General features: G+C 28.5%; 1 protein-coding gene across 2 annotated transcripts in view; it reads right to left on the bottom strand.

Moving 5' to 3' along the window:
- Positions 1–95: 95 nt before the first annotated feature.
- The window catches only part of LOC130444478 (uncharacterized), a 75054-nt gene continuing 59715 nt past the window's right edge, over positions 96–15434 (bottom strand). For both annotated transcript variants that reach the window (XM_056779606.1, XM_056779605.1), the window contains exons 2-8: positions 10537–10718; positions 7650–7745; positions 7408–7522; positions 3396–3526; positions 3026–3331; positions 2746–2965; positions 96–1505 (exon numbers count right to left, since the gene is read on the bottom strand). In XM_056779606.1, coding sequence (XP_056635584.1) covers positions 1352–1505; positions 2746–2965; positions 3026–3331; positions 3396–3526; positions 7408–7522; positions 7650–7745; positions 10537–10672 — 1158 coding nt within the window. In that variant the 5' untranslated portion in view covers positions 10673–10718 and the 3' untranslated portion in view covers positions 96–1351. The remainder of the gene's footprint in view (positions 1506–2745; positions 2966–3025; positions 3332–3395; positions 3527–7407; positions 7523–7649; positions 7746–10536; positions 10719–15434) is intronic.

The following is a 15434-nucleotide window of genomic DNA, read 5'->3' as shown; positions in this document are numbered from 1 at the left end:
AATTTTATTCGGATATTCGTAAGTAGATTCTCGATTTAGTACAAGAAAATTTGAATTTAGTGGTTTTAAGGTTGATTTTTGAAATAATACGAAAATTTTTGTGACAAAATTGTTTATTCCCATCAATTTGAATATAAATATTTATACATTTAAAAGTACAAAAATATATATAAAAAAATCACAATAAAATAAGTAAAATTAAAACGAAACGTATGTTACAATACAGATATTGCATCAATTTGCTCGTGAATATTACAAATCACGTTCTTTTGAATATACGAGGGATGTACAGAAAGGTACAGAAGTTTTTGCTTACGTAGAAGTGGCCGGAGATAACGCCGCCATCTTGGTATCAGTACGCAAATAGCTTTCGCCTTGTTCTTATAGTATTTTTTATACAGCGTGAGATTTAAAAGTTTCTATTAGTAGAAAATCGCGAATTTACTAAATTCACCGTCTAATTACTCCAAAAAACAAGTTTTCAACTATCCTCTGTATTTTGGTTTGACATTAAAGCTGAACTCAACTTCAAAAATTGTTTCAAAACTGATATTATTGATATATGAGATTATTCAACTATATACGAGGGATGTCTCAAAAACCTACAAACGTTTTTGATGACGTAGTAGTGGGCGGAGATAACGCCGCCATCTTGGTATCAGTATATAACCTGGAAACTGTTACTTTCTGGACATCCATCGTATATATCACGAAAGATGACGTAAAAGTTTTCATAATTTTTCAAGTAGAAGTAACTTTTGAAAACATTGAGCACTTTTGGGGCCACCATGAGTGTAATATTAGCACGTTAGAATTACAATTAAATTTATATACAGTGTCCCAAATAATTAATACACATATTAAGTATCCCGTCGTTCGAAAAGTATGTAACGTCTTTTTAGGACACTCTTTATATAAAATACGAATAATTATACAATAAACTCGCAGTCTTAAATTTTTTTCTAGGAAAAGGATCAAATTTCTTTTCTAATTTTTTTAAATAAATAACACTTAAAATATAAAAAAAATTTTTTGAAAAAAAGTTAATTTTTTAAATAAATACTCAGCATACGTCCAGTCAAGTGTATTATCGCGAGCCGGTCCGACCCTGCAGTTTGTTTACGTTACCGATAGAGCCACTCACTTTAAATGCAGGGCCGGACGCGCTCGGATGTTTCACGTCACATTATAGACAAAAACCAACAATCTGTATTATGGAGTTAATAATTATAAATATATACAAGATTATACCACAAAGGCAACACCTTTGATTGAAAAAACGCGAGAAAATAATTTATGGAGGTGTTGATAGAAAAAAAAAATGATATTCAAGATGAAAGAAGATACGGATTTATACTCTAAAATCTTCTACTGATTCTTGGGAATTGTAACACAGCCTCGTATCTGTTCCTTGTGGAACGTTTCGTTTTGGCGGAAGTCTGAGTCTCAACGAGTTCCATAATTTTTCGTCTTCTTTCCTTTCCCATAAGATCACATTCAAAGATCTGTAATTGATTACATCGCATTGGGTAGAGTCGGTAATTTTGATGAATTTTTTTATATATAATAAAATGGACTCGTCTGCTAATGTGATACAATAGCTTTGTTCAATTATATGAATTAAAAAAAAATGTCTAAAACCGGTCCTGTTCGTTTATATATCCGCCATCATGGATGACATAATAAGTTCTAGACGCTACGTTGCCACGTTTAATTCTGCTGCTGCGTTAATGGAAAATATTGAAGACGAAATTTTCTGTTTTGATCATTTTTTTGATAAAAATATATTGATACTATTTCGATATAATGAAAAAAATGAAAGTTTTATTTTTTGATGATAAAAAAATTATCATTTTTAGTCTACTGATTTCGTTTTTCAGTATACGATATAATGAATTAAAAAAAATATCTAAAACCGGTCCTGTTCGTTTATATATCCGCCATCATGGATGACATAATAAGTTCAACTAGACGCCACGTTGCCACGTTTAATTCTGCTGCTGAGATAATGGAAAATATTTAAGACGAAATTTTCTACTTGTTTTGATCATTTTTTTGATAAAAATATATTGATACTATTTCGATATAATGAAAAAAATGAAAGTTTTAATTTTTGATGACAAAAAAATTATCATTTTTAGTCTACTGATTTCGTTTTTTAGTATACGATATAATGAATTTTGGCAACTCTGTAAATACTTGAAACGAATGATTGGCGCGAAATTATTCAAGTGATTACAGGAAATAAATTTTGCTACGTTGCCACGTTTTATTTCTATTTTAGGAAATGTTCCTGACGAAATTTTAACGATAAAATTGTTGGTAATATTTTTTTTTGAAAATTATTTGGGTGTTTTTTTTTTCGTAAAAAAAAAAAGAAAAAAAATTACGCTGTGGTGCCACGTTTAACTGTTTTTCGGAAATTGTGGGAAATAAATTTCCCGCGTGATTTTTTCTTTTATAATTTTTTCGAATACTCAGTAAATGTTATGAATTTAACTATACGCCGTGTTGCCACGTTTAATGGTAATCCGGAGATTATAAGAAATAAATATTTTCCACGAAATTTTTTTATCGATTTTTTAGTTACAGATCGGAAAAATCTATATAACATGCTGTGTTGCCACGTTTCATTTTTTTCCGTAAATATAAGTATTTAAAAAAAAATATTGATAAAATCGAATATCGATGTCTTTTAAAAAAAAAAAATGTAAATATTGGAAAAATTGATGAATTGAAACTTACCTAATCACAGCCCTTAGGGTTTCCCCGTTGGAATCCTTAACCTCCATTTCATTTTTCGGGAAATCTTTCAGGGAAACGCACAACATTTTCGGTCCGATTTTCCTCAACTCCTTCAGCGCCCCTAGTACAGCATCAGAGTCCCAGGAGCCCTTCAATAGCGCCGGAGACACCAAAACCGCGATCCTCCTGTACTTCTCCCCCAAGCTCAACTCCTTCAACCCTTAAATCGATACGAAAAAATAAAAAAAAAAACGAAAATTTTCGCGATACGACAACTCACAAGTACTGACATCAAAAGAAAGTTCCTTGGAATCGCAACTGTACCCGAATTTCCCTTCCAACGTCGTCACCAACACCCCCAAAGCGATTTCCGCGTCCTGGCAGGAATAAACCACCAAAACGTCCTTTTTTTTACCGTCCCCGTCTTCCAAAGGACTGAAAGTATCCTTGATACGGACCTGCCATTCGAGTCCAAATTTTAAATAAATTATTACGATTAAAACGAATAAAGTTAGAATTCCGGTCAGGATGAAAATTAATTTGGCGACAGGTAATGGGGTTGGCGTTAAAAATTCCACTTCCGAAACTGAAATTTTTGAGAAAAAAAAAATTTTTGAGTCTAACGTCGTTTTTGGGTTAGTTCTACCTACTTTTTTCGTTTACGTTCACGATGCGACTGATGCTCATACCCGGCTTGGTGATAACGCAGACGTAGTCGCCGAAATCTTCTCGGAGCACTTCGTCTATAACCAGGTACGAACCTATCGTTTGCTCGTCTTCTCTGCGCAACAATAAAAATAAAAATTGCGTCACTTTTTTCACCATCCCTCGTATATATCATTTTTGTGACGAACAAAAACGTAATTAGCAATGAAAACATAAAGAAATTCCTCTGAAAACCATCTACGAATATTTTAATTTCGAATATAATTTAGAGGAGTACTAAATTATTTAAATGGCAACACTGTTCAATGGATATTATATAAAGGCGCGTTCTTTACGTTTTTAGTGGTTTTTAATTCTCCGAATCGACAATAGAGTGCGTGCCGGATCTTTTACGGCGTACGATGGTGGATTTGTTTGTCGTTGAAATAATTACACGCAGAAAACATTCGAGCGGATATAATTCGAATATAAACCGAAAAATCACGCACATTTACGTGTGTGTGTGTATCGTTAAAAATATTTTTCTTTTGTAAATTAACGAGAAACGATTCTCGGGAATCATATATGGAGTCAAATTAGAGTTATAGTATATCTAAAGTCAACGAAAGGGTTCTAAAGTCTCCCAATTAATAAAAAATAATTTTAGGAGAGTTCAAATTGGAATTATAGTATTTTTAGAGTCAATGGAAGAGCTTTGAGGTCTCAAATTCACCGAAAAACCAATTATCAAGCATAATATGAACTTATTTTGAGGTTATAGTATTTCTAAAGTCAATGAAAGGGTTCTAAAGTCTCCCAATTAATAAAAAATAATTCTTGGAGAGTTCAAATTCGAATTATAGTATTTTTTAAGTCAATGGAAGAGCTTTGAGGTCTCAAATTCACTGAAAAACCAATTATGAGGCATAATATGAACTTATTTTGAGGTTATAGTATATCTAAAGTCAACGAAAGGGTTCTAAAGTCTCCCAATTAATAAAAAATAATTTTAGGAGAGTTCAAATAGGAATTATAGTATTTTTAGAGTCAATGGAAGAGCTTTGAGGTCTCAAATTCACTGAAAAACTAATTATGAGGCATAATATGAACTTATTTTGAGGTTATAGTATTTCTAAAGTCAATGAAAGGGTTCTAAAGTCTCCCAATTAATAAAAAATGATTTTTGCAGAGTTCAAATAGGAATTATAGTATTTTTAGAGTCAATGGAAGAGCTTTGAGGTCTCAAATTCACTGAAAAACTAATTATGAGGCATAATATGAACTTATTTTGAGGTTATAGTATATCTAAAGTCAACGAAAGGGTTCTAAAGTCTCCCAATTAATAAAAAATAATTTTAGGAGAGTTCAAATTGGAATTATAGTATTTTTAGAGTCAATGGAAGAGCTTTGAGGTCTCAAATTCACCGAAAAACCAATTATCAAGCATAATATGAACTTATTTTGAGGTTATAGTATTTCTAAAGTCAATGAAAAGGTTCTAAAGTCTCCCAATTAATAAAAAATAATTTTAGGAGAGTTCAAATTGGAATTATAGTATTTTTAGAGTCAATGGAAGAGCTTTGAGGACTCAAATTCACTGAAAAACCAATTATGGGGCATAATATGAACTTATTTTGAGGTTATAGTATTTCTAAAGTCAATGAAAGGGTTCTAAAGTCTCCCAATTAATAAAAAATAATTTTTGCAGAGTTCAAATAGGAATTATAGTATTTTTAGAGTCAATGGAAGAGCTTTGAGGTCTCAAATTCACCGAAAAACCAATTATCAAGCATAATATGAACTTATTTTGAGGTTATAGTATTTCTAAAGTCAATGAAAAGGTTCTAAAGTCTCCCAATTAATAAAAAATAATTTTAGGAGAGTTCAAATTGGAATTATAGTATTTTTAGAGTCAATGGAAGAGCTTTGAGGACTCAAATTCACTGAAAAACCAATTATGGGGCATAATATGAACTTATTTTGAGGTTATAGTATTTCTAAAGTCAATGAAAGGGTTCTAAAGTCTCCCAATTAATAAAAAATGATTTTTGCAGAGTTCAAATAGGAATTATAGTATTTTTAGAGTCAATGGAAGAGCTTTGAGGTCTCAAATTCACTGAAAAACCAATTATGAGGCATAATATGAACTTATTTTGAGGTTATAGTATTTCTAAAGTCAATGAAAGGGTTCTAAAGTCTCCCAATTAATAAAAAATGATTTTTGCAGAGTTCAAATAGGAATTATAGTATTTTTAGAGTCAATGGAAGAGCTTTGAGGTCTCAAATTCACTGAAAAACTAATTATGAGGCATAATATGAACTTATTTTGAGGTTATAGTATATCTAAAGTCAACGAAAGGGTTCTAAAGTCTCCCAATTAATAAAAAATAATTTTAGGAGAGTTCAAATTGGAATTATAGTATTTTTAGAGTCAATGGAAGAGCTTTGAGGTCTCAAATTCACCGAAAAACCAATTATCAAGCATAATATGAACTTATTTTGAGGTTATAGTATTTCTAAAGTCAATGAAAAGGTTCTAAAGTCTCCCAATTAATAAAAAATAATTTTAGGAGAGTTCAAATTGGAATTATAGTATTTTTAGAGTCAATGGAAGAGCTTTGAGGACTCAAATTCACTGAAAAACCAATTATGGGGCATAATATGAACTTATTTTGAGGTTATAGTATTTCTAAAGTCAATGAAAGGGTTCTAAAGTCTCCCAATTAATAAAAAATAATTTTTGCAGAGTTCAAATAGGAATTATAGTATTTTTAGAGTCAATGGAAGAGCTTTGAGGTCTCAAATTCAATGAAAAACTAATTATGAGGCATAATATGAACTTTTTTTCAGGTTATAGTATTTCTAAAGTCAATGAAAGGGTTCTAAAGTCTCCCAATTGATAAAAAACAATTTTTGCAGAGTTCAAATAGGAATTATAGTATTTTTAGAGTCAATGGAAGAGCTTTGAGGTCTCAAATTCAATGAAAAACTAATTATGAGGCATAATATGAACTTTTTTTCAGGTTATAGTATTTCTAAAGTCAATGAAAGGGTTCTAAAGTCTCCCAATTGATAAAAAACAATTTTTGCAGAGTTCAAATAGGAATTATAGTATTTTTAGAGTCAATGGAAGAGCTTTAGGTCTCAAATTCACTCAAAAACTAATTATGAGGCATAATTTGAAATTCCATGTATTTTAAACAAGTCCGTCCCTGTTTCATCGATATTTAAATGACTTTAATCACAATAAGTTTGCCTAAATTTTATTAGTTCACTCTGTATAGATACTGACCTTCGTATTAACGTTAATAATAAGAGAAAAAAAAAATAGAAGTTTTTTATTTGATTTCTAACCTCTCAATTAAATAGAAATGATTCATTAATAGAAAAAAAAATGGCCTTGAATATCGTGTTAAGTTCCACCTGCGGTTAACTTTAGATTTCAAATCCTAGATCGCGATTCTTGTAGAAATGCGGTTCGATATAAATATAAATCTAAATATTGCTTTCCGAGAAAATGTTATAAATAAATTTGTTCAAGATGATTCCAATGTCACAAAAATGTTTTGTTCACATTCTATTTGTTCGTACGAGATAAAAAAGAAGAAGACATAATGACATTCGTAGTCTTTACTCTCCAGGGACTCATCGGCCATCGTGGAAAAGACAAAGAATAAACGACAACAAGTAATAAAGTATAGAATTAAAAATCCAGTACCGGATTTACTTTTTCTTATAGTTTTAAGTAAAATAAGTAAGTAAAAAAACAAAATTCAAATAGTTCAAAATTATTTTTTTTAATGTATATTAGAAATTTAATATTCGGTTTAAATCCGGTCCTGTATAGTGTTCTCGAGTGTAGTTCTCACGATTGATTGTGCTCCAGCTGGTCTACATCGTTAACTGCGTTCTTTTCGTCGATTCTTACCAGTTTTTTTTTAAATTCACGAATATACAAAGTGATTTAGATGAAATATAAAATAGAATTTTAATTTAAATAATAAATAACAAACTCACTGTTCGGTTTTGATTTGTTTGATTCGAGATGGGATATCGTTTATTCTGGTACCATTCGGGAACGTTTTGTACCAATAAACTTCGCTATGGGCGTCGGGTAAATCCACCACGTTACCTGAAAGTGGAGTTTACCCTAAATTTCATGAAAATAACAGTTTTTTTTTTCAATAAAATGCTCGATACATCATTAGAACAACATTAGTTACAAGTAACAGTTATTTTTTTAGTAACGTCATACTTACCTACAAAAGCTTCGCAATATAACCTCAATTTGTCTCCAATGAAGATTTTAGTATCGTCAGATAGATACGTAATTTGAGGATCATCCGGAGCTTTATCTGTATAGAAAAAAATACGTACATCACCGGGGTAATACGAAAAATATCTAGTTTTTACGTAAAATAACGTATAGAATAATTATTAGGTACAAAATAGTCGCCATATTGATTTTTAGTAGATAAAAATATTACAACACCCACTAGATATATATATATATATATATATATATATATATATATATATATATATATATATATATATATATATATATATTATTTGACTTCAAAAGAAACATTCGTAGAAAGTATAAAATTTTGAAATATCATTCTGGGACGACTTTGACTTTATATTGTTTTTCGGAGAAACGTTGATATTTATAGTTCGTGGTGGAAACCGTATCAAACAATGGCGCTGCTACGGAAATGCTAGTGCATTCACAGCCTACTCTCGCACGTAATCAATTTTTTATTGCGAAAAATAAACTGAGTAGGCTGCTCCGGTTATATCTGTCACCTGCGCTTGGAAACAATTGGGTTGATATGGAGAACAATGACGTTTCGATGGAATTTATTCTACCGGGGATATAAGAGATTTTTATATCGAAAATCATTATTCAATTATACAAGGGAAAATCGAAATTTTAATTTTGTCATTATATTGAAATTTTACAAAGGAAAGTCTAAAATTTTATATTACTTTTAATTATACAAGGGAAAGTCTAAAGTTTAATTTTGGATAGACCTATTGTGTCGATTATAGCAATTCTACAGGGGAAAATTCAAATTTTAATTTTAAATATATAATTCTTTAATGAGTTATGAGTTAAGTAAAATTAATTTAAAATTTTTGTAGTTCTACCAGGGAGAGTCTAAATGTTAAACTTTATAAAACATATTTCTAACTTACCAGTGGTGGTCAAAAACTTGATGTGTAGGATTTTATTTTTGTAGGTTTACCAGGGAGAGTCTAAATGTTAAATTTGTATAAAACTATCTACCAGGGATGATCGGAATATCAATTTTTGATGATATATCAAAAAAAAATTTCTGTTTTTGCAATTCTACCGGTGATAGTCGTAATTTTAACGTTTTTTTTTTCTACAAGGGAGAGTCTGAATTTTCATTTAGAATATCAATTTATCTACCGGGGATGATCGGAATTTCAATTTTTGCTGATATATCAAAAAGAATTTCTGTTTTAGCAATTCTACCGGTGGTATTCGAAATTTTAACGTTTTTTTTTTCGTTTTTCTACAAGGGAGAGTCTGCATTTTCATTTAGAATATCAATTTATCTACCGGGGATGATCGGAATTTCAATTTTTGCTGATATATCAAAAATAATTTCTATTTTTGCAATTCTACCGGTGGTAGTCGAAATTTTAACGTTTTTTTTTTTCGTTTTTCTACAAGGGAGAGTCTGAATTTTCATTTAGAATATCAATTTATCTACCGGGGATGATCGGAATTTCAATTTTTGCTGATATATCAAAAAGAATTTCTGTTTTAGCAATTCTACCGGTGGTATTCGAAATTTTAACGTTTTTTTTTTCGTTTTTCTACAAGGGAGAGTCTGCATTTTCATTTAGAATATCAATTTATCTACCGGGGATGATCGGAATTTCAATTTTTGCTGATATATCAAAAATAATTTCTATTTTTGCAATTCTACCGGTGGTAGTCGAAATTTTAACGTTTTTTTTTTCGTTTTTCTACAAGGGAGAGTCTGAATTTTCATTTAGAATATCAATTTATCTACCGGGGATGATCGGAATTTCAATTTTTGCTGATATATCAAAAAGAATTTCTGTTTTAGCAATTCTACCGGTGGTATTCGAAATTTTAACGTTTTTTTTCGATTTTCTACAAGGGAGAGTCTGCATTTTCATTTAGAATATCAATTTATCTACCGGGGATGATCGGAATTTCAATTTTTGCTGATATATCAAAAATAATTTCTATTTTTGCAATTCTACCGGTGGTAGTCGAAATTTTAACGTTTTTTTTTTTCGTTTTTCTACAAGGGAGAGTCTGAATTTTCATTTAGAATATCAATTTATCTACCGGGGATGATCGGAATTTCAATTTTTGCTGATATATCAAAAATAATTTCTATTTTTGCAATTCTACCGGTGGTAGTCGAAATTTTAACGTTTTTTTTTCGTTTTTCTACAAAGGAGAGTCTGAATTTTCATTTATAATATCAATTTATCTTCTTATATTTTTTTTTGGAAATCTACGAGGGACATTACAGATTTTAAATTGAAACAAACATTTTACATCGAATCTACGAGGGGTAGTCCAATTATTTTTAATTTTAGCGTATATACCGGGACATACAATTTGTTTAAGCAATTCTATATAGTCTATAGGGATAGTCTACAAGTTTTAACATTCCTACAAGTGGTAGTCGAAATTTTAATGTATAAACTTATTTTTCGATTCGACAAAATGAAAAAAATTGATTTTCCTTTATAGTTTTTACAATAATTTGTCATTATATAATCAATTTTACACTTTCGAATATTGATAGCGAATGAATAATCATTTAAATCAAGTGAATATCTATTTATTCAAATGATACGAAGTCGCGCTTTCTTATAATAGAATTCCACCATACACCCATCATCTACCCACGATTTTCCGGTAAAAGTAGTTTACCTGTACCAACCAGGTGCGACGTATTTGCATAAAAATAAATCATAATAAGAACAGTTACGTAATTTTCGAAAAAAAAACGCCATTTTCGTATCACAAAGTTTTCATCTAGTAAAATAACAGTTTTTTTCGATAAAAAACGAGTAAATCGAGCGCTGAAAAGCACCAAACCGTTCGTAAACTCGAATACTCACCTAGTACGTACAATTTAACAGTATGACTGTGTATTATACTGTCGTTTCGAAGTATGCACTTATAATTTCCTTCGTCCGTCTGTTTGACAGCTTGGGAATAGATGGTTTGATTGGCGCTAGCGGGAAACAGGAGCATAGTCGAAACGTCCAACGGCCACGGATAAACTTTGTCTTCCTTGTACCTGTTAACAGAGTTTTTCTAAATCATTTCGTCGTTCTTTGTGTAAAACAAGACACCTGCAAGTAGACACGCTCGTAATACAAACCGTAACCGCTATATAAGCGAAAAAAAAAATGGTCGTTTCAACCGTACAGGGAAAATCAACTTTTTCGAAATAAGTAAACTAATCCGGCGATAAATAAATAATAGAAATATGTAAATTGGATATTTTTATGAGTGTATATTGAGGATGAGTCGTTTCGACAAGTGACAAGTTCATTAACTCGTTTATTGACTTAACGAGAGGCATTGTTTGAAGTCTAAAACTAGATATTTGTGTAGATGAATGAAAAAATTAAATAACTTTTTGTTAACCAACACCGACAATGTTATTTCCCTTTAAAATCGTATTTGAACGCAAATATTTGAAAATAAAGTACGAGGTGATGGTAAATATACGAGGACTTGTACAGGGTGTACCATGACTATCTGTATATAGCGAAATACTTGAAGTAAAATCGTATACGTTTCGGTTTTCGATTGTAACTTTGTTATTTTGAATAAAACGCCCTGTATATTAATACATTTTTGAAATTTACGTAAAATTTTAGTATACTTTTGTCTAAAAACTTTTTTCGAAAAATGCTTACTTTTTGAGACATTAATTTTTTTTGTAAGTTTCGGTTTTGGACTGTAACTTTGTTATTTTAAATAAAACGCCCTGTATATTAATACATTTTTGAAATCTACGTAAAATTTCAGTATACTTTTGTCTAAAAACTTTTTTCGAAAAATGCTTACTTTTTGAGACATTAATTTTTTTTGTAAGTTTCGGTTTTGGACTGTAACTTTGTTATTTTAAATAAAACGCCCTGTATATTAATACATTTTTGAAATCTACGTAAAATTTCAGTATACTTTTGTCTAAAAACTTTTTTCGAAAAATGGATACTTTTTGAGTTATTAATTTTTTTGTAAGTTTCGGTTTTGGACTGTAACTTTGTTATTTTAAATAAAACGCCCTGTATATTAATACATTTTTGAAATCTACGTAAAATTTCAGTATACTTTTGTCTAAAAACTTTTTTCGAAAAATGCATACTTTTTGAGTTATTAATTTTTTTTGTAAGTTTCGGTTTTGGACGGTAACTTTGTTATTTTAAATAAAACGCCCTGTATATTAATACATTTTTGAAATCTACGTAAAATTTTAGTATACTTTTGTCTAAAAACTTTTTTCGAAAAATGCTTACTTTTTGAGACATTAATTTTTTTTGTAAGTTTCGGTTTTGGACTGTAACTTTGTTATTTTAAATAAAACGCCCTGTATATTAATACATTTTTGAAATCTACGTAAAATTTCAGTATACTTTTGTCTAAAAACTTTTTTCGAAAAATGGATACTTTTTGAGACATTAATTTTTTTGTAAGTTTCGGTTTTGGACTGTAACTTTGTTATTTTAAATAAAACGCCCTGTATATTAATACATTTTTGAAATCTACGTAAAATTTCAGTATACTTTTGTCTAAAAACTTTTTTCGAAAAATGCATACTTTTTGAGTTATTAATTTTTTTTGTAAGTTTCGGTTTTGGACTGTAACTTTGTTATTTTAAATAAAACGCCCTGTATATTAATACATTTTTGAAATCTACGTAAAATTTTAGTATACTTTTGTCTAAAAACTTTTTTCGAAAAATGCTTACTTTTTGAGACATTAATTTTTTTTGTAAGTTTCGGTTTTGGACTGTAACTTTGTTATTTTAAATAAAACGCCCTGTATATTAATACATTTTTGAAATCTACGTAAAATTTCAGTATACTTTTGTCTAAAAACTTTTTTCGAAAAATGGATACTTTTTGAGACATTAATTTTTTTGTAAGTTTCGGTTTTGGACTGTAACTTTGTTATTTTAAATAAAACACCCTGTATATTAATACATTTTTGCAATCTACGTAAAATTTTAGTATACTTTTGTCTAAAAACTTTTTTCGAAAAATGCTTACTTTTTGAGACATTAATTTTTTTGTAAGTTTCGGTTTTGGACTGTAACTTTGTTATTTTAAATAAAACGCCCTGTATATTAATACATTTTTGAAATTTACGTAAAATTTTAGTATACTTTTGTCTAAAAACTTTTTTTGAAAAATGCTTACTTTTTGAGACATTAATTTTTTTGTAAGTTTCGGTTTTGGACTGTAACTTTGTTATTTTAAATAAAACACCCTGTATATTAATACATTTTTGCAATCTACGTAAAATTTTAGTATACTTTTGTCTAAAAACTTTTTTCGAAAAATGCTTACTTTTTGAGACATTAATTTTTTTGTAAGTTTCGGTTTTGGACTGTAACTTTGTTATTTTAAATAAAACGCCCTGTATATTAATACATTTTTGAAATTTACGTAAAATTTTAGTATACTTTTGTCTAAAAACTTTTTTTGAAAAATGCTTACTTTTTGAGACATTAATTTTTTTGTAAGTTTCGGTTTTGGACTGTAACTTTGTTATTTTAAATAAAACGCCCTGTATATTAATACATTTTTGAAATTTACGTAAAATTTTAGTATACTTTTGTCTAAAAACTTTTTTTGAAAAATGCTTACTTTTTGAGACATTAATTTTTTTGTAAGTTTCGGTTTTGGACTGTAACTTTGTTATTTTAAATAAAACGCCCTGTATATTAATACATTTTTGAAATCTACGTAAAATTTCAGTATACTTTTGTCTAAAAACTTTTTTCGAAAAATGCATACTTTTTGAGTTATTAATTTTTTTTGTAAGTTTCGGTTTTGGACGGTAACTTTGTTATTTTAAATAAAACGCCCTGTATATTAATACATTTTTGAAATCTACGTAAAATTTTAGTATACTTTTGTCTAAAAACTTTTTTCGAAAAATGCTTACTTTTTGAGACATTAATTTTTTTTGTAAGTTTCGGTTTTGGACTGTAACTTTGTTATTTTAAATAAAACGCCCTGTATATTAATACATTTTTGAAATCTACGTAAAATTTCAGTATACTTTTGTCTAAAAACTTTTTTCGAAAAATGGATACTTTTTGAGACATTAATTTTTTTGTAAGTTTCGGTTTTGGACTGTAACTTTGTTATTTTAAATAAAACGCCCTGTATATTAATACATTTTTGAAATCTACGTAAAATTTCAGTATACTTTTGTCTAAAAACTTTTTTCGAAAAATGCATACTTTTTGAGTTATTAATTTTTTTTGTAAGTTTCGGTTTTGGACTGTAACTTTGTTATTTTAAATAAAACGCCCTGTATATTAATACATTTTTGAAATCTACGTAAAATTTTAGTATACTTTTGTCTAAAAACTTTTTTCGAAAAATGCTTACTTTTTGAGACATTAATTTTTTTTGTAAGTTTCGGTTTTGGACTGTAACTTTGTTATTTTAAATAAAACGCCCTGTATATTAATACATTTTTGAAATCTACGTAAAATTTCAGTATACTTTTGTCTAAAAACTTTTTTCGAAAAATGGATACTTTTTGAGACATTAATTTTTTTGTAAGTTTCGGTTTTGGACTGTAACTTTGTTATTTTAAATAAAACACCCTGTATATTAATACATTTTTGCAATCTACGTAAAATTTTAGTATACTTTTGTCTAAAAACTTTTTTCGAAAAATGCTTACTTTTTGAGACATTAATTTTTTTGTAAGTTTCGGTTTTGGACTGTAACTTTGTTATTTTAAATAAAACGCCCTGTATATTAATACATTTTTGAAATTTACGTAAAATTTTAGTATACTTTTGTCTAAAAACTTTTTTTGAAAAATGCTTACTTTTTGAGACATTAATTTTTTTGTAAGTTTCGGTTTTGGACTGTAACTTTGTTATTTTAAATAAAACGCCCTGTATATTAATACATTTTTGCAATCTACGTAAAATTTTAGTATACTTTTGTCTAAAAACTTTTTTCGAAAAATGCTTACTTTTTGAGACATTAATTTTTTTGTAAGTTTCGGTTTTGGACTGTAACTTTGTTATTTTAAATAAAACGCCCTGTATATTAATACATTTTTGAAATCTACGTAAAATTTTAGTATACTTTTGTCTAAAAACTTTTTTCGAAAAATGCTTACTTTTTGAGACATTAATTTTTTTGTAAGTTTCGGTTTTGGACTGTAACTTTGTTATTTTAAATAAAACGCCCTGTATATTAATACATTTTTGCAATCTACGTAAAATTTTAGTATACTTTTGTCTAAAAACTTTTTTCGAAAAATGCTTACTTTTTGAGACATTAATTTTTTTGTAAGTTTCGGTTTTGGACTGTAACTTTGTTATTTTAAATAAAACGCCCTGTATATTAATACATTTTTGAAATCTACGTAAAATTTTAGTATACTTTTGTCTAAAAACTTTTTTCGAAAAATGCTTACTTTTTGAGACATTAATTTTTTTTGTAAGTTTCGGTTTTGGACTGTAACTTTGTTATTTTAAATAAAACGCCCTGTATATTAATACATTTTTGAAATCTACGTAAAATTTCAGTATACTTTTGTCTAAAAACTTTTTTCGAAAAATGGATACTTTTTGAGTTATTAATTTTTTTGTAAGTTTCGGTTTTGGACTGTAACTTTGTTATTTTAAATAAAACGCCCTGTATATTAATACATTTTTGAAATCTACGTAAAATTTCAGTATACTTTTGTCTAAAAACTTTTTTCGAAAAATGCATACTTTTTGAGTTATTAATTTTTTTGTAAG

Source organism: Diorhabda sublineata, chromosome 5 (genome assembly GCF_026230105.1).
Source record: "Diorhabda sublineata isolate icDioSubl1.1 chromosome 5, icDioSubl1.1, whole genome shotgun sequence".
Taxonomy (NCBI): Eukaryota; Metazoa; Arthropoda; class Insecta; order Coleoptera; family Chrysomelidae; genus Diorhabda; species Diorhabda sublineata.
Note: the sequence above shows the minus strand (reverse complement) of the source record. Positions and strands in the feature narration are given on the sequence as shown.